Source organism: Haemorhous mexicanus, chromosome 1 (assembly GCF_027477595.1).
Source record: "Haemorhous mexicanus isolate bHaeMex1 chromosome 1, bHaeMex1.pri, whole genome shotgun sequence".
In the NCBI taxonomy this organism is placed as follows: domain Eukaryota; kingdom Metazoa; phylum Chordata; class Aves; order Passeriformes; family Fringillidae; genus Haemorhous; species Haemorhous mexicanus.
The window spans coordinates 27670555-27688825 of record NC_082341.1 but is presented as its reverse complement, the minus strand read 5'-3'; the positions used below and the strand labels follow the sequence as shown (position 1 = coordinate 27688825).

At 40.2% G+C, this 18271-nt stretch overlaps 2 protein-coding genes across 2 annotated transcripts in view; one reads left to right on the top strand and one right to left on the bottom strand.

The window, feature by feature from the left end:
* Window positions 1-6143, top strand: part of VWDE (von Willebrand factor D and EGF domains) — a 31898-nt gene extending 25755 nt beyond the window's left edge. Inside the window, exons 25-30 of the mRNA XM_059843935.1 lie at window positions 221-316; window positions 805-900; window positions 999-1094; window positions 2386-2481; window positions 3042-3145; window positions 4292-6143. Coding sequence (XP_059699918.1) covers window positions 221-316; window positions 805-900; window positions 999-1094; window positions 2386-2481; window positions 3042-3145; window positions 4292-4312 — 509 coding nt within the window. The 3' untranslated portion in view covers window positions 4313-6143. The remainder of the gene's footprint in view (window positions 1-220; window positions 317-804; window positions 901-998; window positions 1095-2385; window positions 2482-3041; window positions 3146-4291) is intronic.
* Window positions 6144-9912: 3769 nt separating this feature from the next.
* Window positions 9913-17007, bottom strand: LOC132322119 (von Willebrand factor D and EGF domain-containing protein-like). The gene is made up of 5 exons (XM_059838140.1): window positions 16778-17007; window positions 13956-14051; window positions 12343-12447; window positions 11850-11945; window positions 9913-10339 (listed from the first exon to the last, which is right to left on the bottom strand). Exons 1-5 carry the CDS (start codon window positions 16932-16934, stop codon window positions 10230-10232), a joined length of 564 nt encoding a protein of 187 aa, XP_059694123.1. The 5' UTR covers window positions 16935-17007; the 3' UTR covers window positions 9913-10229.
* Window positions 17008-18271: the final 1264 nt, after the last annotated feature.

The window sequence follows — 18271 nt, the reverse complement described above, 5'->3', positions numbered from 1 at the left end:
CCCCCACACTCCCCTGAGTCTCTGCAGGTTAGTTCTGCTGCCTGCAGCCCCTCTGGGAAGTCTTGTGCTGATCCTTTAATTTGGGGTAAAGATTCTATGGGAATGATGTTACCTGCAGTTACCTTGGGTGTTTAATTCCTGTTCTTGAAACAGAAACACATATTTGATAGACTTTATTGGGATATCATGCTTCCCACTCTTCCTGACCCTGTTTCTGCAGCAATGTGTAATCCTGTGTGTCTCAATGGTGGTTCCTGTACTAAGCCAGATGTTTGCCTGTGTCCACATGGATTCTTTGGTGCCTACTGTCAGAATGGTAATATTTTCTTTTTTTTTTTCTCCCCACTCCTTAGTTGACTTTATGGGGAAATCTGTGAGAAAACATTAAGACACAACATTAACAATCAAGATATGTACCTGAGAAGTGGTGTAAAACAGAGATTACATTATTTTTTAGATTTTATGAGTGATTCAACAACTGTCCAGGAGAATGAAGACTCAAAATTATTCTTGTATTGCAGTCAACATTTAAGCAGCTTTCATCCCATTCCATTGTATGTTATGTGTAGTCTAGTTACTTTTGTACACATACAGTTGCCAGCCTTGACTCCTTTTTATCTAATTTTGCCTTTACTACAGATTTTTACACCAAACCACATTAATATGATTTTTACAAGCCAGGCTGGATAGTACCGAATGTTCATATAAGCTGTCAGAATCTTACTGTTGCGCTTTGTTTTCCAAAAGTATATCACCAAGTCAAAATGCAAAGTACAGCCTTTTCCTCCTGTTTGTACCTTTTAGCTGTCTGCAGCCCTCCTTGTAAGAACGGTGGTCACTGCATGAGAAATAATGTCTGTACTTGTCCTGATGGGTACACAGGCAGAAGATGTGAAAAAAGTAAGCCAGTGTTAAAATCTTCCTGTGATCCAAAAATAACCAATAAATTACTGTGTAATCATTAAGTGTATTAAACAGCAGATGTTTTTGATTTCAAGGTGTCTGTGAGCCAAGGTGTATGAATGGAGGAAGATGTGTAGGCCCAAACATTTGCTCTTGTCCTTCAGGATGGAGAGGAAAAAGATGTAACACTCGTAAGTACCTTGTAGTTACCAGGACAACCATACCTTAAAAGTAATATGAGATTCAGGGCAACTCTGCCCATGCAAGTAATACAGAGTTAGTGCCAAAGAACTGAAGAACATATATACACATTGAAAAAACAGTTGGCAGGAAAATTTAGGATATCTTGGCAGCAAAATTTAGGATGGAGACCTGATACCATGCAGTTCTTAGGCTAAATCATGGGACCAAAATATCTGTGAAATTCTTGTATAGCAAATATTATTTGTTTCTTTCTGGATTCTTGTCTAAATAAAAACATCTGCATTTCTACAAAGAGAAGAGTCAAAAAAGTGAAAAAAATCCAATTTATGCTGTAGGACATAAAACCAGAAATAATAGAAAAAGAAGTTCAGTGAAATATTGGGAAGCTGGAAACAGTTGGATGTGATATGAATAAATGATGCAGTGGGCACAAGCTCTTTAGGACAGGTAGAAATTGGACTGTGATGGTTGTACATCTGTGGGTCACATTGTATCTTAACAGAGATATTGATGGTGCATAAATAAATTGTGTCAGCATGGATAAAAGCACAGTCTGCATGAAAATCAGCATGAGGATGGCTAAAGTGTTAGTGTCTGTCAGAGTACCCACCCGAGGCTTAAGAACTGATGTGGGCAGTAAGCTCTCTAATGGCATGAAGGAAAAACAAATTTCCCTGGATTACTTTCTGTAATTATTGGAAAGGGGTTGTTTTTTGAAAAAAAATATTACCAGTATTTACAGGGGTGAGATATTCTTGGACACTGTGGAGGAGAGATTTGATTATCAAATAATCAGCTATGAGTGAATGGAAATAATTGTGGGGTAGATCATGGCTTAATAAGTGGGGAACAAATGTGCAGACAAATGGGTCAGAGAAAATAACTTTGGATCAAATATTCTTGATTCAAAGTTGATCATTGGGTGTTCAGTTGAATGACAGACAAAAGATCTTTCACCAAGGTGTGTGCTTTAGAAAGGTAAATTTGGAAAAAATAAAGCTCTTTAATGGTTCTCTCCTAATTCAGTATTTCAGGCTTTTGTAGAAATCTGTGTCACAGCAGAACCTCTGAATGTGGGGTTTGGTTGTAGGGCTTTTTGTTTCTAGTTGCTTCTCTTCTTTAATATCTTGTTGGCCTTAGACACATATTTGAGTGAAGATGATGTGACTCTTGTGTTTGAAAAGCACTCCACCTCTTGTGAGAGCATCCTGAAATCTGAATAACAACTCAGTGTAACCACTTGGGTTATAACCATAGTTTGTGATTATGTTTGTGCAGCAATCTGTCTTCAGGAATGTAAGAATGGTGGGGAGTGTATTGGACCAAGTACCTGTCATTGTCCTCCACAGTGGGAAGGATTCCAGTGTCAAACACGTAAGAATGAAGGAACTTTAAACCTCTTGCTTTTGTGCAGCTCAGAATGCTTCAGCCATGCACAGTGCAGAGAAGTTCTCCTGCACCTTGGATGTAGTTTATCCACATCTGTGTCAAAGGCAGGATAAAGAGTAGAGATGGCTCTGCCTGTTCTGAAGCCCTCCAGGATCTGATGGCACCCTGGGAGTGTGGGCAGTGTGTGTTGGTTTGCTCCAGTGCTGTATGCTATTGCACAAGCCCTGAGAGGCCATTATGATAGCTTGAAATAGCAAGATGTGCAAAAAACCACCTTACTCATGTTCTTTGCTCAGTCTCATTCAAGCCCTCAGCGTGTTCTTACATTAAATCTGCATCAAAGCAAAAGGGAGATGGGATAGACACAAGAACACTGTTTGCTCTATGTGACTTTTAAGTGTCCTTATGCTGAGGGATGTTACCCTGTGAAAATACCTTCCAAGGTCTTGGTTCCTGTAACAAACAGAATAACTATCTAGAGATAGCATCCACTTCACCAAGATGTGTCCATGAATAAAGCTTCACATGCACCTCTCTTGTTTTAGCTGTGTGCAACCAGAAGTGTCTGTTTGGAGGCAAATGTGTATTGCCCAACGTGTGCTCCTGTCGTCCAGGTTATACTGGAGTTCTCTGTGGGAAGAAAATTCAGGTACGTGTAGAGCCAAGACACCATCCCAATCCAGTGATTTGGGAGTTAATTAACTAGTGCAACAATCACAATCCAGTGATTTGGGAGTTAATTAACTAGTGCACCCAAGTCCAGTGAAGCAGCATGATAAACACCAAATGTGTATTTTGTCTGATTGCTTCCTTTCACTCTGTAGCAAGGGAAAATTAATGGAATTTCTAAGAGCCTTTCCAGGAATTTTTAGGTCCTAATACTTACAGAATTGTTCTCAGCACCAAATAAACTTCCTTTGTTTCAAATTAAGCTGATTGTCTCTTGTCATGCAGTAGGAATATGATAACTATCCTCTTCATAACAACCACTATTTTCTTTTCCAGCATCTGGCCTTATTTTAGGGAAGAGTGTCCTACTGATGACTTTCTTAGCTTGCATCAAGTCAAGCCCTGATCTTTTCCCAACTAACTACACTGCCAGTCAGTTCATCAAGTGTAACTTGGGAATAACTTTGCTTTATTGTATCAGAGGGAATGATGACCATTTCTGTGTTTTGTCATGCAGTTTTCTGTTGGATTCCCTTGCTTGAGTGCTGATGCTCACATGCTGAAGTAATTTAATTAAACATTTTGTTGCAACTGTTTTGTGATGTCTGAAGCAAAAGCATTCTGCTCCTCTTGCACCATCTATGGTGTTTCTCATCTTTTAATTTTCAGTGCATTTAGACACATTTGTGCTGCCAGCAGAATTGAGAGATGGAGTAGATTTGTTTCAGGAGTTGAAACAAAGAAATGCTCATACATATTTTTGAAGTGTGCAACTACTCATCCTACATCAAGAAGACTGTAATGTTTGTAATATGGATTTCCAAAATGTGACCCAAAGAGAAAAATAATTTTGATTTAAAGGTTTGCATAAATATGTCCTGCACTGAATTAGTCTATTTTCAGTCTAAAAAGTATATATATTGTCAGTCAGACAGTGCTGTATCATATATTGATCAAAATGGCACATTTTCTTCATGAAACAAACTATAAGCCCAAGTTTCACTTGTTGTTTTCATTCTGCATATCAGGCAAGCGGGGATTCATTAAAATTGTTTCATAAACTTAATCATAATAATGGGTTGCCTCATTAAAGTCTGGTTTTAATATTTTTTTTTTTTTCTCCAAGGTACAAAGACATCATGGTTGAAGAAGTGTGGCAATTCAATTGCAATGCTCTGTGGATGTATGAGACTTGAAAATAGCAAAAGGGTTGAAGGCAATTTCAGAGTCGTTTAAATGAAAGGAATATTCAGAAGCCTAATTTTAAAAGATTCATATTAATCAAAAATGTTGGTGAGCTTCAAAACAACACTGCTATAGTCATTAAAACATACATATATATATATTCCTGTAATTTTTTGCTACCTCATGTACAAACCCCACAGCCTCTGATGTCTTTATTGAATTCCCAGATCAGATGTCTGAGCCCAAAATCCTGCAGTTTATTCAACTGGACTGTGGAATTTCTGTTGAGGGAACTGTAGCAGCTGTTGGCTGACTCTTGCAAGGAAGGCAGCACTTCTGCAAGTGTGAATGGTACCTCCTGTTTACAAACACTGTTTACATACATATTATTTGGCTGCAGGCAGAATTAAAAGCAAAACCGGTTTTTCCTGTTTTGTATTTATGTGGGTCTTGTTGTAACAACAAGCCAGTAGCAAGGAAGGAGGGGAAACCAGAAATGAGGCTGGGCTACTACCAATGAAGGCAAGGCCTCCTGCCCTGTTAACAGCCAGCCAGATGCAGAATGACTCTGATTTATCTATGACAAGCCTTTGCAGCCAGAAGCCAGATCCCAGCTTTTCTGTTTTGACTTCATTACTTACAGTCACAAATTTGAAAAGCCAGCTACTGAATTACTCCTGTGTCTGTAAGATTTGTATGTCCCTGTCTGAGATGGCAGTAATATGAGGAAATTTTGTTCCCAAGACTCTTAAAGAATTTAGCAATGCTTTCAGCAATGCTGATTATTAAAATAGGAACTAATAAGAGGAGAAATTTGTTGTACATCATGCCATCCATACTCACCATGACAGAAAGTATTTGTAAAGACTTCACAGAGGATTTTTTTCCATTACCAATTGCTCCAATGAACTGTTAGCACCTACCAGCTGCCAGATAGTTTTTGAAAAGATAAAATTCCTACAAAGGACTGTTATCTTCTCCCAGAGCTGAGAAAGACATTTCAGCTCCTGCCATAACAATGAATAGACACAGACATCCCTTTAGCTGAGCCATTTGAAGTTTACTGCTTTGGTTTTTTTAAGCCAAAAATAAACATCATGCCTTCCGGTTCTCCTGAGCAATATTCAGTTTATATGCACTAATTTTGAACAGGAAGAAAATAGAGGTAATTTTGCCATTTACTGCCATTCTGGGATGCTGATTACCAAATCATAGCTGTTAGCAGCTCTGTGCCTAGATTTCTCCTCACCTTTTGATAGTTTCTTAAGTCATCTTGCCAAGTAAGCTGGCATTTTGAGAGCTTAGCATCATTCCAGAATGATACCTCATGGATTTCCAAGTGCCTTACTGGCGTATTTAAAAAATGTCCAATTTCCCACTTGCATTTTAAATTTCAGTGTTTCCATAGTTTCTTTCAATCAGGCATCTACATGGCTGATAGCCTGATGATCTGGGAACCATTACATTATTTAAAACCTACTCCTCTTGGACATTTCCTTTCCCACATCTCACAAAGGTGTTGATGAACAAAATCTGACTAGCTCTTGAAACTGTTTTGGATACAAAAGGTACTGAACAAGTTCTTAGAGTACAAGCACACCAATATCAGATAATCTCTTATTGTAATCACTGCTGTTCCATGTGTCAGTTACAGAGATACTGTGCAAAAAAAGAAAGATAACATCTGTCTGGAGCCCTGCTAAAAGTACTTTGGTTAATGAGTTTGTTCAATCCTTCACTCACAAAACTTAATCAATACATATCTGTGCATTTCTAGGATTTCAGGCTCAATAAAGGGGTTTTTTATTATAATTGTTAGTGTTTACCGTTTATTTTCAATGGTTTTTAAAGGCAGAAATTATTTATTTCCTATTTATTTTCTTTCAAATGCAAGCTGTGCGAACAAAAGCACATCCAGAGTTTTGCTACAGTAGCTAAAAATTCTCAGTGCTAAGCTGTGCTATTTTTGCTATTTTCCAGCAAGTGCATGATGCAGAGAAATTATTAGTACATGCAAAATGCCAGATAGCTACTTCAAAACTGCCCAGTAATTATGTGATTAGTTGAAATTTTGTTTCTACATTGTCCATCATACACATGAAACAGAATTCACTCTAATTAGAAAGCACATGGCAACAATACAGTAAAATTGCCCAGTGTAACAAGATGTGGATTTCTGTAGAGGGCTTGTGCACAGAGGTTAACAGAACTGCTGAAATTGTAACCTGCAATTAGGCCCAAAAGAGTCAGGGGATGTGGGAGTGGGGAGAAGGGTTGGAGTTGACACAGTTCCACTCTGGAGGAATGAAGGACAACTTGTATCAAGCTGAAGATTTTGCAGTGATTCTTACCATGTTATGCACAACAGCAGTATCGTAGTTGAAGTTTCTTGCATGATTTCTCTAGACACCAAAGAGTTCTGGAAGGTACCTATGCACACAATCCATTTATTACCTGGTTGTACTACAGTTGCTCTGCAGGAAAGCAGAAATTCTCCCAAGTGCACATTGATTTTTGCCCCCAGTCTTGAAATGATCTTTCAAAATGCAGTACAGTGAATGTTCTCTGAAGGAAGGGCTTGTATCACAGAAGGTATCACATCCTGTTGGCTGTGATGTAAAAATAAAACCACAAGTGGGGCCTATGGGAAAGGCTCTTTCTTTCTAAGAAACTTAATTATATATTTTCATAGCTGAGAAGAGAAAGCAAGTTAACATTTCCATTTACCAAAAGCAAACTCGTGAAGAAGTATCAGCACAAGCCCTAAAGTAAATAGGTATAAAAACTGAAGCTACTTGACTACACCCACTCCATTATTTGTCTAAATGGAAAAATCTAAAGTTTAAATTCTCATAACATTGGGGTACATATACAAACCCAAATGTAAAGGTTAGAAAGTTTTGCTAATAACTAAAGTTGTTTATGCAATTTCTGTCATTTAAAAGTGTCATGTGCTGAGATCAGGTCATTTTATCAACTTCTGCCCACAGCTCAGTTTAGCTAGCAAATGGTATTTTACAGCTAAACCAAGTAAATCCATTCTTGCCAGAAGCACTTAGAGCAGAAGAGAAAACATTAATAAAAATGTGCATATAAGTAAACTAAAAAGAAGAAACACTTCACCTTTCTATGCACACTCTAGAAAGACAGAGTATCAAAAATGCAACCACTGCAATACCCCTAAAATTTTTACAGTTGTTTTAGTGAAAAGCAGAGTATCTGTATAAGGTGTTACAGTTAGCTCTAATGAATAAGGGAGCTAGCATGTTCTGTGTTGCTTTTCTGGACCTTTGAGCTGCATGATTACTTATGTCCCCACAGGAGGACATAGCTATTTCCAAAAATTACATGCTCTAACTAGTATGTTCAATCCTCCAGTGAGCAGAAAACAAACAAAAGGCAAGAATTACTGGCAGTTCTTTTAGTCTTTTTAGTATGTTTATCTGTGGAAATAATAACTGGGGACACAGACTGTTGTTAATAATACATTCTAAGATTGTTCAACTCTAACTAACTAGAAAAATCACTTTTAAACTCGCTTAAATTTTAATTGAATGATAAGAAGAAATATTTCTTAAAATTAAAAAACAAAAAACAACCAAAAAACAAAACAATAACCAAAACCATGAAGAACACTGTAGCCAGTAGATGGTGCTATGTTCAAGTAGTATTTCTGAAATACGCCCTTGCATTCTGTGTGGCATCAAATTACTGCTTACTTCAATCATTTCTAAACAGGAAACTAAATTAGCATTTGTTTTGGCCTGTTCAGAAACACCAATTACAGATCTTTCAACGACTGCTTCTGGTCTCTTGCTCCTGACAATGCCAATATCTCTTCCAGCTTCTAGTCACTATTACTGTCACTTTTGTCTTTATTAGTAGAAGTCAGTCTTTTTGGGAATAATACTGAGATATTATGCTTCTTTTTATTTACATAGTACTGATTATTTGTTCCAAATTTTGTGTCTGGTGCAAGTAATTTTTTTCCCATTCATTCCCTGGCAAACACTATGTCACCTAAGGTATAATACATATATTATAATATTATGATATGTATAATAATATATATATATATATATAATATATATCAGCCTAACTCCTGAATTTCTAAATGGTGGCATGATGTAGTGGATTGTGACACAGAATTACATCATCATCATCATCATCATTATAAAACTTCAGAACTGTTGATGAAACCATCTTGTTCCACACATGATAATCACATTTTCGCCAGCAGGTGTGAAATAGCCAGTGTATCCCAGCAAAAGCAGCACAAAAAATGTGCATTCCTCTTATACTGGGCCCTGTCCTTGCAGGAAATCCTTCACAACATCTCTGCAGCAGGTTTCCTCTGAGCCCCCAAAGCAAGCACAGGAGAAAGCTCAACTATGCAATTGCTCAGAACAGGAAACGGGAGTCTCAGGAGCTAAACCATTGCCTTTCAATTGCCCTCTGCATGCTTGGGCACCCTCTTGTAGAGAAGATTGGTAACTGAGAAGACCCCATTACCTTTGCCTCTTTGCTCAGTGGCTTGTAATCCCTGGAGAAACAGGTCCACCAAAGTCACTGCCCATGAGAGCTACATGTTCTGGTAGTTAAACACAGTTAAAATCCTGTTCAAACAAAAAGTAAAGCGTAGCAAAAATCCTCACACACACAGAGAGAAAAAATTCCAGTTTCATCTAGAAGACAATGAAAAGCAATCTCTCAAAAAAATAAAAACTGATCTGAGCATCATTTGGAAAGTTCACTGATTCAGGTTGCGTGTTTTGGCAAAAACTTTCTTCAACAGTGCCATAGTAAAAACAGCACAAATGAGGCAAGGAACAATGAACATAGGAAACTCAGTCCATTCTGCAGCCCATTCAAAAGGCTGCAAAACCTAAATGAAGCCATACAGGAACATCTCCAGAAGACAACGTCAACATCCTCCACACGTGATTTGTGACAGGCACAGCTTTTCCTCACTGCTAGTCTGCAGCCTCCCATTATACTGCTCCCAGTACAACGCAGTCTTGAATAGCATAGAATTATCAATGTCTTCAGAAGAAAAATTCATTTCCCTGTCTCACTGGGGTAGGGAAAAGAAATAATTGGATGTTGAGAGATGGTCAGATAATATGACCTTAGAAGTAGTCAAGATAAGAACTTTCAGAGTATCAGCATGGATTAAGCTTTTAGGAAGCAACAGCAGAATTGACTGAACAAGTGTTGATGGGGGAGTGCTAGTTGTTGGGGTTTTTTTAAAATACTGTTTAGCTGATTGAGATCCAGATCAGTTTGGAGGGGGAGGGACAGGAAGCAGACATAAAATGATAACCATGATTTAAATAAGATGCTTTGCAGTTTGGTAATGTTCCGGGAAGATGCAAACTCTGCAAGTTTCCTCTTGCAACTATTTAATCTCAAGGCAAATTATATTTGAACTAACATTCACTTCTGATGATGTGAATTGAGGGCTTTTTGTTTCGTGTGCTTTTAAAAAATGTAATTATATAACACAGTAAGTCTAGTCAAAGGGGAGAAAAATCAAAAAGAAGAGCATAGATCAATTCTGACTTGATTTGAGGAAAATTTTATTTCAAGGTCAGCTGCATCAATCAAGAATAATACTTTTGCTTATTAAGAAAAAAATGAGGATAAAAGATGTCTGTCGTACACTGCACACAGTTGGATAATTGTAACAACTTTCTTACGATCAGCAATACCTTCCTTTCATATAGAAAAGCATGTACTTAATATAGTGAGGACAAAAATCTGTCTAAAATCAAGTTACCATGTCTATTTTAAGGTCCCCCACTGCTGCAGACTTCCTCTCCGTATAGTCACGTAAAAAAAAAAATGCAGAAATGCAGATTATCTTGGCTGAAGTTGCTTCATTCCTTCCTTTTCTTTGTACACTGTGGCCCGGAGTATGGCAGTCGACATCTACACACATTTGGAGCGATGCATTTCCCTCCGTGCTGGCAGGGCAGTTTACACACAGCTGAAACGAGACACCAGATACACAGCATATCTTCAGCACAGCACAGGATCATTTTTCTTTTTGTCTCACTGCAGTAGCAGAATTGTTCCCTGGTGACTGCACTGGGACAGTATAAATAAAAGCATAATGGAAGAACTGAAAAGCAATGTCTCTCAATTTATGGCATTGTGGCCTTCACTGGAATACAGGCACAGTACATCTAGTCTTATTCATGCTCCATTTCCCTTTTAAAATACTATAATTTCTGTTCTTTAAGGCACAGGCTTTTTTTGAAATGGATGCTGCCATAAAAGTGAGAGAACAATAAAATTTCCTGCTGAAACTTATTGAAGCCAGTGCTTGGATCCACACCCATGAGGAAACAATCACCTCATCCTAGCACTATCTCATGTACGGTCCTCCTCCTCCCCCCAAGAGCAGAGGTGGGCACAGCTTCAGCTGTCCCCTGCTACACACCAGTTCAGCTGACAAGCCAGGGGCTGCAATTTATGTATGAGCATGTACACAAAAGAAGTCAAACTTGATGCAGATCTAGTTAGCTTGGGAACTGATTATTTTGACATTACTTCTGCCATTACTGCAGCTGCAGGGAGCTAAGCATTCTATAAGTTCTCTGCAACTCCCACACTTGGCTTTTAATATCACCCTCTGTCTCAATACACTGATGAATATAAACCCATTTTGATGGTCAATGGGAATATCAAAGTATTACTTGTGAATGTTTGCTGGACCATCTGTATTGTAGAAGAACTAACACTAGCTGATTTAGTGCCACAGCCATGAGAAAATATCAGATGAGGAGGACTTAATCCAGAGACTCTGAACCCACAATATCCAGTTCAAAACCAATGTTTGCATGAGTTTTCAGACTCTTGGAGAGCAAAAAAAGAAACCCTTGCCTTTTGTAGTCTCAGGATTATTGCCACAAAGGCAGTGCTGTTACAAGCATACAAGGCCCAGGAAGCGAAGATTAAAGACTTTATAATCACCTGCTTTTGTGAATCAAAGTTTGTGAAAATGGAAGTAGTTGTTCAGCAAGAGTGTCAGTACTAATCCTGATTACAGGCAGCTTTCAGAGTTCTAAGAACACATGGAGTTGATTCTATCAACTTAACCTCAAAGTGAGAAGCAAGCTTAAATTTTACATGTCTATAAAATTTAATGAAGCTTCTAACCCCCACCAGTAGCAACAGTACTTCTGTAATTTTCAGTTCCTTATACTGGGGTCTCAGTTTACAAACAATATTTCAGAAACACCAACAAAACATACCAAGTAATTAATTAAAAAAGAAAAATCTGAATCTCTTTCAAAGTGAAATGTTACGTGTTTCTGGCCAATCTACTCCCTATACATACTTGCAAGAGCCCCAGTATGTGGAAGCAGCTCTCAGTTACTACTCAAAGATCCCTTCCCTGGAAGCTTTGTTAGGCCCTGAAGATTTGAACACTTTGATTGGTAAATCAAACAAGCAGAGGAAAGGATAAATGAAAAATGTCAGAAGTCATTTACCTAAGTGACATGCTCTACCGACCCATCCAGCTGGACAGCTACAAATCCCAGGAGCCACACAAGCTCCATTATTCCGACAGCCTTGAGGACAAATTGCTACAAGAAAAAGAATAGGTCAGTCAGCAGGATTTACAAAACTGACGTAAAAGAATCCTGACAGAATGAAAAATTCAGGATGATACAAGTCAAAATGGCAAAACACATTTTCTTCTAGGCCAGATATTCAACTGGTATAACTCCAAAAGCATTTCCAGGACCATGGAAATGGAAAAAAAAAATTATAGGTACTGTGTAATGAATCTTGGTTTAAATGTCAACAGTTGTACACCTTAATACAAAATATTTTCACACTATTTTATCTGTGTAAGCATCCACAATGTAGGTCACTCATTTTTGTAGTAATGCAATGACATTTCCATTAATATACTTAAAATGTTTTTGATACTGCAGTTTTAGAATTAATATAAATATTTGCATAAATGTAGACACACACCTTCCTGGCATCTTGATCCTGTCCAGCCAGAAGCACAGAGGCACTTCACCACTCCATTGACAGAGACACATTCCCCACCATTCTGACAGCCTCCTTCACAGCTTACTGTGGAAGACAGCATACATTGGGCATTTCAAAAGCAGCACAGGACTTCAGATAATTGTCTTTAAACAGCTCGTCTGGCATCAACTACTTGTTTCATCACATCTGCAAAAGCTAAACTTTCAACTGTTTGGGGCAAGGCACTGTTCTACTTCTCACCAGTGACATGGCTGCTCATCAGCTACACCACAGGAACTAGCAACATGCATATTGGTATCAAACTTGCCAAATCACTCTTGGTAAGCCAATAATATGTGGTGAAGGATTCATGTGTTTCCTTACCTGACAGGACCTACATGTAACAAGAGGAAGAGAAGAGGGTATTACTTTGACAAATGAAACTATGACTAAGTCAAGTTAAGCAGTGCCTTCCCAAAGGCCAATACTTGAGCTAGCCTCCTCATTTCAGAATTGTTCTACACATCAAAGCCCTGAAGGCCTCATTAATGAAGCGTTATTTATGCCAGACATATGATTGGTATCAACTGTGGAGAGCACAATCACTGTTCTGTACAATCAAATGCTGCCTTTCACAAGCATGAATGTATATTCTATACCACCTTCACTGTATTGAAGAAAAACAACTATTTTTCACTGTAAAGATGGACAGTTTGGATGTCTGCTTGATAATTTGTAGATAAAATTTCCAAATCTCTTGTTCAACTACAAGTATCGAACACAATTTCAGATAACAGATTTTTGGCACAAACACTGAACATGCAAGGACATGCAAGTCAAACCCAGCACAGCTGGAAAAGATCTTCAATGTTTGTTTGCATATTACTTTGTCACACAATGTAAGTTAATGTATTTAATATTGATTGCATTTGATCCATCAGAGTGACAGAGAGAAGTGCATGAGGACTGGATGAAAGCAAATATTACTCCAGTCCTCTAGAAGGGCAAGAAGGACTCAGGGAACTACAGGATGATCTGCCTCACCTCAGGTCCTAGTGAGGTAATACAAGGACTGATGTTGGAAACCATTTCCAGGCACATTAAGGACAAGGAAATCATCAGCAGGTTTCACAGGGAGGGTGACCAAATGCTGGTACAGATTGCCCTGGGAATTGTGGAGTCTCTGTCCTTGGTGATAATCAAAAGACATGAAGACATGGCCTTCAGCAGCTGGCTCTAGGTAGCCCTGCTTGAGCAGGGAGCTTGGAAATCATGACCTCCACAGGTCCCTTACAACCTCGCCCAGTCTGTGATTTTGTGAGATTGCACATTGCACCACACCACAAGTTTGTACATGTACAACAGTGTATTTTCCAAGGCAAAAAACTCACTCAGATTCTCACAACACATTTCAGCACATGTACTCCATCCCATCCTCCTGCAAGCACGCAGATCCTCTAGGCCATGCATGTCTTGGTAGTAAGGTCAGAGATTTACAGAAGTAAGGTCATTATTTCAAAGTGTGTTAGACCCAGGACTTGAGGCATCCTAAATTAATTTAGTCTCTTTTCAAACTCTTTGTCTTTCCAAGCTATCACTTCCTTGGGTTTTACCTTTATGGCAGTATCTACCCCCATACCCAGGAGGACATCTGCATTTTCCAGGTCGGAGGCACTCTCCCCCATTTTTGCATTTTGGATAACATGTAGCTGTAAGACAGACAACAAAGAAAGCTTGGATAAATATTGGTGAATCTTACTAAAGTTACTACTTAAATACATAAGAAATCTGCAAATAAGAAATTATTTTATTTTCATCTGTTTGTCTTAATATTTTCTAAGATGTATCTGCCATTACATCTTACATTGCTGATAAGGTGAAATCATTTCCCTGCATGGGGGCACTCCACCACACTAAACAAAAGCTTAAGCAAAAGCACTCAAAACTAAGGAATGTTTTGGGCCTGGACAGAAGAGGAAGAAGAAAGATCCATATTAAACAGGAACACAGCTGAACTGCCAAAAAAGCTATTGATAACTGGAGAAATAACAGAAAATAGGTAATAAGAAGAAATGATTCAATATAAAGATGTTGCAACTTGAGAGGCATCATGTGATTCCTAAGATGAAATATCAGACTCTTTACTCTTTACTGGATTCCTGCTTTCATCTTCAGAAAAACTACATGCTCTGTTCCTTATACCTCTTCTCTAAAATGTCTCCAGAAGTAAGTCAGGATTTCCTTCTCCCCCACACTCCTTTCTTCCCTTTTTTTGCTTTGGTTGGCTTTTCAGAAACCTTTCTGAAATGTGCAGTGTTTGTTTAGCAAGCATCAAAGATAAATGTGACTTTTCCCACAACTCTAATAATCTGTTGGGAGAAAAGCATCTATGATCATCATAAATCTTGAAACTTTTTCATTGCTGACAGCTTGGAGAAGTTTGATAAGGTATGAATAAAAATCTCAGTTTTGCAAAATTCTGGATAGATCCATTCAGATTGCAAATGAATTACCTATCATGTAGACCCTTTGCATGTCATAATCACCCCTGAATCAGCCCTGCTGTCTGTGAAAACATTTGTTTATTCACACACAGGTTTTAGAAACCCATCTGTGTCTGGGAGTCTCATCTGAGTTAGCTGCTGGTGTGAGATGAGCCTTCTACTTATTCTTTGTCTGGATGGGTGAAAAGTAAAAAAGATGAACAATGAGGAACACCATCCTGATTTTGTCCTCATATACTTATTGCACTCTCAAGACACCCAATTTGAAAAACAGAGGACTTTTCACATTAGTACCCACAGAATGAGTGCTAGCAGGCAAAGAAAGAACAGAGATATATGAAAAAACCAGCCAGTGCTCAGCTCTCCATAACTTTTACCAGATGCTCTCATTTCTTGGGAAGTGCCATACAAGAGCTCCTGATTTAAGAACAATTCTGTTTCTGTGTTATTTTACACAGTTTTCAGTTTGGTTTTTTTTTGACAGAACAAGGTATGTAGCTTCATTTATCCAATTTTTTTTTCCTACATTGATGACCTTATGAGCACAAGGATTCAGTGGTTTCCTTAGCAATTCCAGACAGTTCACCTCTCTAGTTCAAGAACTGATCTGCCTCTCCACCAATATTTCGCCTCTCCCTAAATCCCAAAATGTTTAGGAACCAACAGTTTTTGAAACAGTTCATAGAGCATACTTTTTAATCTCCACTACACAGCACATCAGCTATACAGTACTTGTCACCACCTGCTAGCCTCAGCCTCAAAATGAAACACTCCATGAACAATTACAGCGCTAATAAAATTTTCAGCATCTCATTTCAGAGTTTAAAAAAAAAAAAAAAATCACTTTTCAAATGAAGAACATTGAAAATTAGAACAAATATCGTACAATTTTTTCACCTCTTCACATTGTACAACATCCAAAGCAAAGGAGCTCCTGACAAAGTGATTTTTAGCATTTAATAGCCACAAGACCTACAGTTAAACTTTTAAACAAGAAAATTGGAAATTCTATATGATACACTGAACAGGGTTTAAACTAAAACTCTTCTTCAGGATGTTTGCTTTTGCTTTTTCAAAAAATACTTTGTCTCTCTATGGAAACCAACAGGAACAGACTCCACCCTAGCTTTATGCCTCCTACCGTGGAAATGGGATGTACAAATGACTCTGTGCCTCAGGTAACATCCAGGAAGGAAAAAACAGTGCTTTTATAAGCATAGTGTATTCCAAATAGAAAGAAATGCAGAAAATAAGCTACTTTCTACACACTCTTTTGATGCTTTTTTTAGTGACTAGTCCTGACTAATTGCACCTAGAGATGCTAATTAAATGTTGTTGTGGCTTAGAATGCTGTTAAGACTCTAAAAGCATTCAAGAACCATATGGATGCAATCCTGTGCATTGCGCTCTAGGATGGCCCTCCCTGGGCAGGGATGTTGGACCAGATGACCTTCTGGTCCCTTCCAACCTGACTGATCCTGTGATTCCTTAAATACTTACAGGGGAGTATTTAAGCGTGCAGTTAAAGCAGTAGGAGGAATAAAACACCAAAGCCTGTCCAGCAAGGGACCTCTTACCCAACACCCAAGTGCCAAAAAGTTCTCTAAGGACCCACGGCCATGTCCAACAGCGGGGTCTGCTTACTAACGAGGGGTCTTCATGCTGGCTTTCGGCTGTGCTCCATCAGTTCGCTATCGCCGAGTGTGATACCAAAGAGTGCCTTAACTCTCTTCTTCCACCTCCCCTCCTTTAGGATCCCCCCGGCACCTCACCATCCGCCTCTCACACCAGATCCAAACCCCATCTCCTCAGCCCTTCCAGCAGGGATTGCTGGCCGGAGGGCTGGCACGACAGAAGCGAGCCAGCAGCGCTTGTGCCCGTCCCTGCCGCGCTCGGAGCGCCCCGGGAGCGGCGCGTCCCGCCCGCGTTACCGTGCTGGCAGCGCTCGCCCTCGTAGCCCTTGGAGCAGAGGCAGGAGCCGTCGGCGAGGCAGAGTCCGCCGTGCCGGCAGCGAGGGCTGCAGGCGGGGGCCGGCCCGGGGCAGAGAGCGCACAGCCACAGCCCCAGCAGCAGCCGCAGCCCCGCCATGACCCGGCACGGCCCGGCAGCCCCGGCTCGGGCAGCGCGTCCCGCTCCGCTGCCGCTCCCCTCGGCTCGCTGCCCTCTCAGCCCCGCTCCTTCACGCTCCTCTCGCTTTTACCCTCTCAGTCCGCTCCCACTCCCCCTCCTCCTCCTCCTCCTCAGCGCCGGCCTCCCCCGCCCGCCGCCCCCCGTGCCGGGTGGGAGCCCCCCCGAGCGCCCGTGACCCCAGCAGGGCCGGGGCTGCCGAGAAAGGAGGCTCTGGGCTGACCTCGTCACCCTCTACGACTCCCTGAAAGGAGTTTGGAGCCAGGTGGGGGGGTCTGCATCTTCTCCCAGGCAACCAGCAACAGGACAGGACAAGAGGGTGTACTCTAAAGCTGCACCAGGGGAGGTTTAGGTGGGACATTAGGAGGAATTTCTTCACAGAAAGGGTTTCTAGACATCTAGACACTGCCCAGGAAGACAGTGGAGTCATCATCCCTCGTGGCGTCTGAGGAAAGACTGGATGTGGCACATAGTGACTTAGTGTGGTTCAGTCATAGATTGGACTCAATCTTCTCATAGGCCTTTTCCAACTTGACTGATCCTGTGATTTTATCTGCAGGTCCAGAGGCCTCCGGCAGCAGAGGAGCAGCCACCAGCTCGTCACACAATGTGTTGGACAAGGAGCCCACCTTAGCACCCAGCCTGCCTGACACCTGCTGGCCCTGCCACCACCTCCAGGACAGCACAGCTCTGAACTCCTGCCTGATTGAGACCCCACAGATTTCTATAAATTTCCATCTTTATAGGTGCCATACATGAATATCATGACACAATATTCAAAGGAGGGTTTCAGAGAGAGGACTTAGGGACTGAACTCACTGCCACCCGACAGAGGAGAGGAATATAGGTCTCACAGAATCATAGAATGGCTTGGTTTGAAAGGGGCCTTAAAAATCATCTGGTTCCAGCGCCCCTGCCATGAACAGGCACACCTTCCACTTCAAAGCCTTATCCAGCCTGGCCTTGAACACTTCCAGGGATATGACATCCTCAGCTTCTCTGGGCAATTTGTGTAAGTGCCTCACCACGTTCACAGTAAAGAATTTCTTCTTTTTATCTGATCTAAAATTACTTTTTTCAGTTTCAAGACATTTGCCCCATGTCCAGTCACTCCATGCCCTTGTCAAAAGTTCCTCTTCAGCTCTTCTGTGGTCCCTTTAGGTAGTGGAAGGTGCTCTAAATTCTTCCCAGAACATTCTTTTCTTCAGGATGAAAAGCCACAGGTCTCAGCCTGGCTTTATAGAAAAGGTACCCCAGCCCTCTGAGCATATTAACTGCTCTTCTCTGGACTTTCTCCT

Coding starts and splice junctions, on each gene's coding strand:
- LOC132322119 (XM_059838140.1), bottom strand. CDS start 16,934: ATGGCGGGGCTGCGGCTGCTGCTGGGGCTGTGGCTGTGCGCTCTCTGC. Junction 14,052..16,777: donor GGGCGAGCGCTGCCAGCACG/GTAACGCGGGCG, acceptor TCTGTCTTACAG/CTACATGTTATCCAAAATGC. Junction 12,448..13,955: donor GGGTAGATACTGCCATAAAG/GTAAAACCCAAG, acceptor TGTCTTCCACAG/TAAGCTGTGAAGGAGGCTGT.